At 44.5% G+C, this 9,102-nt stretch overlaps 1 protein-coding gene across 1 annotated transcript; it reads left to right on the top strand.

Annotated features, from left to right (window-relative positions):
• Nucleotides 1–7,346: 7,346 nt before the first annotated feature.
• LOC123133200 (uncharacterized) lies at nt 7,347–9,014 on the top strand. Its single transcript, XM_044552733.1, has 3 exons — nt 7,347–8,310; nt 8,412–8,603; nt 8,682–9,014. The coding sequence occupies exons 1-3, from the start codon at nt 7,891–7,893 to the stop codon at nt 8,967–8,969; spliced, it is 900 nt and encodes a 299-aa protein (XP_044408668.1). The 5' UTR covers nt 7,347–7,890; the 3' UTR covers nt 8,970–9,014.
• Nucleotides 9,015–9,102: the final 88 nt, after the last annotated feature.

Below are 9,102 nucleotides of genomic sequence, written 5' to 3'. Positions count from 1 at the left end.
TTTCGGCTGATTGGTTCACACTGTCTCACAGGCTATCTACAATTGCAGAAGGACACTGTCTCTGTATGCACACAAGCATGAAACTGAATTTAAATCAACTGCTGAAGTTGAAAGTGGTTGTTGAGTTTGAAGAAGTCCCCTCATTTACTCGACTCTGTAGTTTTCTCCTAAGACTAATTGTGTAATCTAGTGTAAAGATGGACCAGGCGGTCGATGTGGATGCAGTCATATACTAGGTCGTGCTGCCGGGCAAGCGCAGCCCCGTCGGTACTGCTCAGTTCATCCTTGATGCACCATAGTTTATCACTGAGACGTATAGATATATACCATCCGACCACACCCTGCGTACTTCACACCGTGTCTCTGTTCCAAGTAAGAAAGGGGAAAACAGAACAAGGATCAGTCATGATATATCGATTTAGATAACCATTCATCAATGGATCAAGAGATTTTGACGAGACAAGCAGTTGTGCACAACAACAGTCAAATGCTATCATATATTGTGACCCATAGATTCAAAGTACTAGTACAATTGTTCACGCAATACGGTTTAGTTGCTTTGATGTCCCCATGGGACATATTTTTCCTTAGACAACCTGAAGAGTAAAACAGAAACTGGTCATGGCAAGTAAAAGCCACTCATGTAGAACAACAATCCTTGTTATGATATACATCTCAATCGACAAATATGCACCGGCACACTACATGACCCAGAATTGAATGTCTGTGTGAGCAATATCACTCTTAACCATACCGACAACATTCTGAAACAAAAAAGTACTCCAGTCACGTGTCATAATTCAAAGACAGCTTACTCGTATTGAGAGTTCATATAATGTAATATGACTATAGGAGAAATAGTTATTCAAGTTGCTAACCCCTCCCTCTCTAGTTTCCTTAAATATCACGACCGTCATTTACAGCTCGCCTGACCATGCACAAAGGCGGGAAGCCGTCATCCTCCTGTGCAACACCTGCTACTAAACTTTAATCTCTACGGCAACCCAAGAAAAAAACTACCTACGGCCAAGGCCACACACATAACTAATCGAATATGATGGTGTATTGATCGATGCTATAAGTTTCAACGAGCACATGGCAAAACAAAGCAGTAAACACAGAGAAATTAACAAGATGCACATTCAAATATTTGTAAACTCAACAAGAAACTATATACACAAACCGTCCAGAGTGTAAAGGCAAACCTTGAGGGTCCATTCCTTAGCGCAGGAAATGTGGGAGGCCAAATCATCACAACAGGATGGATATATGCCGACCATAGGTTCTCGTTTGTAATCTCATGCAATTTACGCAGTGTCCTGCACTTGATATCCAAGTGCAATATGCACTGGCCCATCCGTAAGAACACAAACTCGGCATTGTACCCCATGTAGTTTATTGTGGGAAGAGCGTCACAGTCCAACATACCCAAATCCGCGCACATCTCACGCAAACAAATGGTGTCCATGAGCAACCAGCTGCCCCCCTTGTGTAGCCAGACGCGAAGTTGAAGCTCCTCGATATGGATTAGGTATACACTAGAGGCATCATCAGCCCGTGACAAGATGGTGTTTCTCTCTCCATGCGCCACCCCTTCTGGCAGCCGAATCCTGGAGGAACTTGAGGCCATCAAATCCCACACAGTAATGTCGCTCTGGGCGGTTGCCATATAGATTTTATTGCCGACGAGCACAGGTCTTGGTTGCAGAGGGAAGGGACGACGGATCTCGTCTACAGCCAAGCTATGCGTGCACCAGGCACCATCCCGCAACATGTACACGTATGCGGCATGCTTTCTCTCCGTGGAATGCTTTCTCAGCGGGGTAGAATGCAGCAACAAATCCCAATACGTGACACCATCGCCTTCTTCTTTGGAGAGGACGTTGCCATGCCACATAATGAAACTGCCTTCCCGGGGCCGGGAGAATGGGCATGATGGGAGCATGGCCAGGCCACTCTCGGGGCACAGGAGGCAATGCACTCCCAATTTGGTGCTGCTTCCGGGCCTTCCTTGATGGCTGACCAGGAGGCTACCGTTCCTACAGCCTAGGAAGTAGGTCGGTGCCGGCCACATGCTCTTGTAGGCGTCCAAGCTGGAGATGACGCGGCGGACGACGGTGGCGAGCTCTGGCGGCTGAGGCAATATTGGCACGAAGCGCATTCTCCGCACCCACCAGTCGTCGTCGGAACCGTAGAAGCCGAGGAGACGGGGCGGGTGGAGGTTGCGGAAACGGCGGAGGAACCCACGATCCGACACGTGGAGGTACCAGCGCGTGCAGACGGCCGCGGCGCGGACGAGGATCGTGGGGTAGCCTACGCGGAGAAGGATCTCGCTGAGGAGGTCGTCGTTGCCGAGCACGATGGATGCGGCGCCTGCCCTGGCCGCCGGCGGCGGCCTCGTCCCGCCGTCGCCGCCCATTATGGTGCTGGGTTTTCGTCTCACGAGGCGCGGCGGCAGGGTACAAAGGGATCGAGCGAGGGAGGCTAAGAAAAAGAAAGGGAATACCTACTGCTCATCTTCCTGGGCCTGTTCTGGAAGTTAAGGCCCATCTCAAAGCGCCACTACCAGTCACTAGGGGCCATCAAGGTCAAAATATTTAGCCCTCAAAAAAAATTCAAGGTCACAATATTTGGATACATGGTCCGTATGGTAGTCACCGGCACAATAAAGTGTGATCGTGTGCAATTGCAAGATACAGAGGCTATAACCTCTACAAAAAGATGCAGAGGCTATAAGACTGACATTTCATTTTATCGTCTAAACACACATTTACACTCTGCTACCACCTTTAAGAAAATGAATTGCTGCAACATTTTTTCTTTGTACAGTGAAGCTATGTAGGCGTGATTGTAGGAGAAGTCTATCTCATGGACTACCAGGCCGGTGGCGATGATCTGGGCACCATTGGCATCGATAGCCTCACTCGGGTACACCCCTCGATGTTGTCGTCGACCTCCCGCCAATCATGAAGCATTACACTATGGAGTTGTCCACCCACCACTCTAATGGATAGCTCCTCGCCATCGAGCAGTGGCAAGGCATTGCCGACAACCTTAAAAATATTTACTTCGTATTTTAAGCATCTTCGTCGCGTATCTCAAAAATGGCCATCTCATATTAAAGCAATGTTCTCCTCATATAAAAATGTTGATCACCATTGAAAATGTTCATGGATCATTTTTTTTCTAAAACTAAAAAATCAGTTCAAACATTAGAAAATCCGCAGAAATTTTGATAAATGTTAACATATTTTAAAGAATTCTAGAATTTAAAAATGTTGACGAACTTATAGGAACATGATTTTTTAAAATGCTCAAGAAACCTAAAAAATAATTTCATTTTTTTACAAATACACACGAATTTAAAAATTTTGAATTGGAAAAATCTAAATAAAACATTTAAAATATAAAAGGGTAATAAAAACGACAAAGGAGAAACAGTAGAAAAAAATTAGAAAAGAAAACAGGCCCCCAAAGGTGGGCTGGCCTAATCGAGTAGCTTCGGCTGTTTTTCTTCATGTTTGTATTTCGTTTGTACTTTTGCTAAGTTAAACACACCAGTTTTCGAAATAAAGTTGTTTTTTATGTATGGAAAATAAAAAATGTCCATGCATATTTAAAAAATGTCATCATGTATTTAAAAAATTTATCTTTATTTGCAAAAAAAATGACATATTTTTTAAAGTAAAATTTTATGGGAAACTTACACTTCTAGGCGTTGGCATCAACTAAGGATGCACACATCCTTTTCAGTATGAGTACCAATATTTTGTATCTTGAAGTGTAGTCTCACCGTACATCAAGCATGGTCCACAAATATATATTTTGTGAGTACCAAGATTTTAACTTGACGAGTGGTTCCACCAAACATCAAGCTTGATCCTCGGAGAAAGCTCCTCTGCACCTCCTATCAGTTATAGGAATTGATCCTGGGTGGTTAGGCTGCACTACCGCATGCCTAACCACTGAGCTAAGACTCTATTAGCATTCTAGATTCGGTGGTTGACTTTGGTGATGAGATACAAACTATGGACGTCGCCTTGAACGTCGCCTGGACGCAGAGGGATGGTTGTGCAGTGGTGGCGGTCGCACATAGCATGTAGTTGTTGTGATCGTGGAAAAGCGATGGCGACACTACATGACTGACTTTGATGATGGTGGTACTCGAGCACCCAGTCTCGAGCTCCAGGTGAAAGCCTAGGTTTGATCCAAGTTGGTTAAACCTGGCAATGGTGATCTTTTTAGGAACTCGTGCAATTCATGCATACTTTTATCTTTCTTTTTGTGGGTTTCCTCTTTCTTTTAGTTTTAACGCTTTTGTTGTGTTGTGTGTTGTGTGTGTGTGTGTGTGTGTGTGTGTGTGTGTTCTAAAAAGCTACATGAATATTTTGTTTAAAATGCATGAACTTTTTTAAAAAGCATGATGATTTTCAAAAATATTCATCATGTATTAATTGAGTACTCACCACATTTTACATAAATCATCATGTTTTGAAAAAAATCATTGTGTATTAAAATGTTCGTCATGCATTAAGTATTTTTATCTTGTTTTCTCAAAGAGGTTCATCATGTGAAAAAAACTGTTCATCATGTTGTATATAATGTTAGTTCTGTATTAAAAAGATGTTTGCTGTGTATCAAAAGGTGTTCATCATGTATTAATTAACTTGCATGTATGAAAAGTTTCATTGCGTACTAAAATTATGTTTGTTGGATATATTCTTGAAAAAATCATCGTATATTTAATAAATGTTCAGTTTGTACTTCATAAAATTCCTCGCATATCAAAGGTTGTTCATTGTGTTTTCCTAAAAGGTTATACGTACTAAAAAAATGTTAGTGTTGTAAAGGTTCATAGTGTTTTTCAAAAAGGTCCTTCGCGTACTAATAAATGTTCGCCGCGCTATTAAAAGGTTTTTCATCATATTTTCTAAAAACGTTCATGGTGTATCAAAAATATATTTATCCAATGTAAAATAATTGTTCATTGTAGATTTGATAATGTTAATGGTGTACTTCAAAAAATGTCCATAGTGCAATAAAATATACTTATCATTTATTTAATTTAATTACATAACCTAATAAGTTTTAACACATTTAAAAAATTCATGTAAATTTCAAAATGTGATCACGTTTTTTATTATATATTCATGTATTTGGAAAGTGCTAACACATTTTTAAAAAGCTCGGGTTTATTATAGAAATAGGAAATGGGAAATAAACAAAAAAAAGAAGCAGAAGACAGGAATGCATAAAAGGTGGGTTTCCTTTTTTTATATACTTTCACCTATGTAGGTAATGGTTTTACTACGAGGCACATGCACAAATGTCAGTAATAGGTTTCCATGTCCGATGAGATGGTGCCGTGCTGAGAACCAGCGGCATTTCCTGTTATAGTACAATTTGCAAACGGGCGCCTGCAGCAGTCTAAGATGGGCCGGCCCATTCTATCATTCTCCTTCCTGTTTTCGAAACGTCAAGAAAGAGTGCTTGCATGGGGGTTCGAACTCACAACCGATTCGTTAGCCACCAAGCCATCCACTTGTGGGTGTATTCCTAGTTCGTTTAATTCTTGTTATTCCATTCTCCAGTTCGGTTTATTCCTTTTTTTTCTCATTTTATTTTTTATTCCGCGCTTATTTAAAATTTGTGAACTTTTTTGTAAAACTCGTGAACTTTTTTTAAAAATCGATGACTTTTTCCTAATCCAATGAACTTTTTCAAATTCATTGAACTTTTTCCAAACCCGATGAACTTTTTTTTAGAATTTTATGAACTTTTTTCAAGATTGGTGAATTTTTCCTTCAAATTTGTGAACCTTTCTAAATTGACAAAGTGTTTTCAAAACCAATGAACTTTTTTCGAAAATGAGAAACTTTCTAAACTTTTTCATAAAGTTGTTCTCCAAAATCGGTGAACCTTTTTCAGTTTGTGAACTTTTCTTCAAAAATGATGAACTATTTCTCAATATTGATGAACTTTTTTAAGTTTTTGTAGTTTTGTCTCAAAATTAGTGAATGTTTTAGAATTCATGATTTTTATAAAAATAAATAAAAGACTAAATGATAAACATATAGTGCGGCCATATTAGTTTATGTATAGTTATGGCTCCTCAAAAACACTAGTTTACGTTGGCTGTTGTGGTGCGAGTTCGATCCCTCAACAGCAAGCTTTTTGTGTTTTTCCTAGCGATTTTTCTTCGGTACGTTTTCCCATCGCGGCCCGGCCCAACAAGGCTTTCCAGCGGGCGCCAGCTACCTGTTCGTGCGCTTAAGGCGCCGAACAGGAGCTCCCAGAACCAGCAGCGAAGCAGAACGAAACGAACGCAGTTGAAACTTGCAAACACACGAAAGAAAAGATAAAACAGGATGGGCTTCCGAGATGTTGCTGTTTGGTGGGCCGTGATCTAAAGGCCTGGAAATTTGGCTGGGCCGCACGCACGACGGAGGGCGTTGCGATCTTCTTGACACGACGGAGGGAGTTGCCTGCATGCGGAGGGTTTTCAGATGGACTTCCGATCGAGGCGTCGCCTCAGGCGCTCGCCGCCGCCGCCTCAGGCGCTCGCCGCCGCGTGGTCCGGGCGGAGATGACCTCATCGGCGCGCTCCACGACGACATGCTGCTCCAGATCCTCGTGCGTCTGCGCTGCGCTCGCACCGCCGCGCGCACAGGCGTCCTCTCGCGCCGGTGGCGCGGCCTCTGGGCCCGCCTCTCCGATCTCACCTTCCGCGACGTCCCGGCCGGTGTGGTCAAAGCGGCGCTCGGCCGTGTCCCTCGCCGTACATCCGTGTCCCTTCTCGACGTCCATCTCGCGAGGAGTGTGTTGGAGGCGTCGCGCAAGCTCGACGACGCCGGCGCAAGTCGCTGCTGCGCGCCGCCGAGCGGCTCTCACCCGAGGAGCTGGTCTTCATACTTCCGCGGGGAACCGTGTTCAAGCCAGGCCCTCCCGTCAGCATCGTCATGCCTTGCTTTCGCCGAGCCACCTCCATCGAGCTGGACACGGGTCTCCTTTGTGTCAAGCCGCCGCAGGCGGGCGGCGAGCTCCCTGTGCTTGAGAGGCTGTCTCTGTCCGGAAACATCGTCGATATTGTTGGAGTTGTGTCGAATATAGTGTACGAGGTAGGTTACAGTTGGACTTGTAGTTGTATCGTGTTTACATAGGATGTGGAGTCGTGTCCTAGTAGGACACTTGTATCATAGCCTCTCATATATAGCGGGGATAGACACACAATGTAACATATGCCAACATAATAGCGCAGGCGCGCAAGGGGGAGCCGGCGGCTTGTGCCGGCACCCGGGTGGCCGGTGTGCGGTATTGTGACGGTGTCACGGGGAGGAGCGCCCGTAGTCAAGCCCCGGGGATGTAGCCCTATCGGTGAACCTCGTTAACAAATCTCGGTGTCGTGCTCCTGTGATTGCTTAGTCCTCGGATGATCGACGGTATGCCTCGGATTTATTCTAACAGACATTGGCGCCTTTATCGACCGCTGCCCGCGGTTGCGCGTGCTCAGGGTCACCTTCCGTAAGGTTGAGGCCGGCTTGCTCGAAGCCGCACTCACCGCGCTTGAGGCCGCCGTGCCGCTCGGCCTCATGGTGTCCCTTCTTGGCATGGAATGCGACAGACTTAATACTTGGAGGTATGGGGTTGATGGCGTTCGTGTTGCCTCCCTTCTCCGCGGCGCGGCGAGGCTCTCTCCGCTGGAACTTGTCTTCGCTAGTACCCACGACTCTTTTGAAAGCATTAATGTCGACCTGCCCTGCTTCCATTGCGCCAAGTCGATCGAGATGAAGTCGTACAACTTTCGTTTCACACAGCTATCGGCCAGAGAGTTCTCGGCTCTCGAGAGGCTATGCCTTGAGGCCGGGCTGCACCATCGTAAACCTTGTCACAATGGTCACCCTCTGCCTGCGCCTACGCGTGCTCAAGGTGATGCCAGATAGGTCCGTGTGTGATGTTACAATCAATTCGGAGTCGCTGGAGGAGCTTGATCTTAGTGTCTATGGAGGATTCAAATGTCAAGGCATCCAGATCATGACGCCGCTACTTAAGCAACTGAAGCTTGAAGTTCGTTCCAACTCAAACCTTAGGGTGTCCATCTCAACCCCAATGGTGGAGAAGGTCTCATGGTTGCTTACATATAACACTGAGTCGTCGCTTATTTTTGGTTTTTGGTCGCTTCAGAGCATGAAATTAGAGACGATAGAGAGCTATAAATATAATGATGGGGTGAGCGGCAACCAAGAGGAAGATGCATGTTTGCGCCCCCTACGCTGCAATGTCCTTTCTTTGCACATATCTGCCTATCCCTATGTATGTCTCTTGTCTACCAACTTTTTAAAAGATTTGCTTGCTAAACTAACTCTAAAGACTCCATGCTATACATCAGGCTAAATAATTATGTTGTTTTGTAGAATCGTTTGGGTGCAGCGGTGAACTTTGCACTGGAGATGGAGAAACTTCCGGTTACGAATTTTACTTTATTGGAGCTATATCTCAACGCAAGGGGACATGTTTTAGGAGCAATTGTGCAGCATCTCCTTATGATACATCACATCCAGACTACTACACAAAGGCTTAAGGTTTTCCTATGGGACAGGTGTTGGGTAATTATCCTTGCTGCTTATATATTTTATTCATAAGTAACTTGTTCAATATACATTGTAATGTTTTACATGTTTCAGTCAAAATGTCTTGAAAACTGTCCTTGTGATGAGCCCAAGAATTGGAGGAGTCAAAGTATCTCCTTGACTCATCTCGAAGAAGTGGAAATCAACAACTTCAGAGGAGGGGACCGTCAGATGGATCTCGTGGCAATGGCATTGAGATGGGCACCAAGGCTTAAGACAATGACCATCAAGCTAGCTGATGAGACAGACATTCGACGATGCGCCACGAAAATCTACAACATTTGTTTGGCGTATCCTTTCGTTAATTGCTCTGTTTATAACCGCTCCGGTGGACTGGTTTAGCATACGTGCATACAGTTACAGTGCTCCTGGATGTGAGGGAGGTCATGACAGAGTGGTTACGGGCATGCATGATTAAAATCACATGAGCTATGTTTGCTTCCAAAAATGAAACGGGCCTAAGTGGAGCGCTAAT

The sequence above is a fragment of the Triticum aestivum genome, chromosome 6B, assembly GCF_018294505.1.
Source record: "Triticum aestivum cultivar Chinese Spring chromosome 6B, IWGSC CS RefSeq v2.1, whole genome shotgun sequence".
Lineage (NCBI taxonomy): Eukaryota > Viridiplantae > Streptophyta > Magnoliopsida > Poales > Poaceae > Triticum > Triticum aestivum.
The sequence above is the reverse complement of the archived record's forward strand: the minus strand, read 5'-3'. Positions and strand labels throughout refer to the sequence as shown.

What these genes read in the sequence shown, in the direction of transcription:
- LOC123133200 (XM_044552733.1), top strand. Translation starts at nt 7,891, where the DNA reads ATGGTCACCCTCTGCCTGCGCCTACGCGTGCTCAAGGTGATGCCAGAT. An exon ending in ACATATCTGCCTATCCCTAT is followed by an intron (nt 8,311 to 8,411) that starts GTATGTCTCTTG and finishes GTTGTTTTGTAG; the next exon opens with AATCGTTTGGGTGCAGCGGT. An exon ending in TCCTATGGGACAGGTGTTGG is followed by an intron (nt 8,604 to 8,681) that starts GTAATTATCCTT and finishes TACATGTTTCAG; the next exon opens with TCAAAATGTCTTGAAAACTG.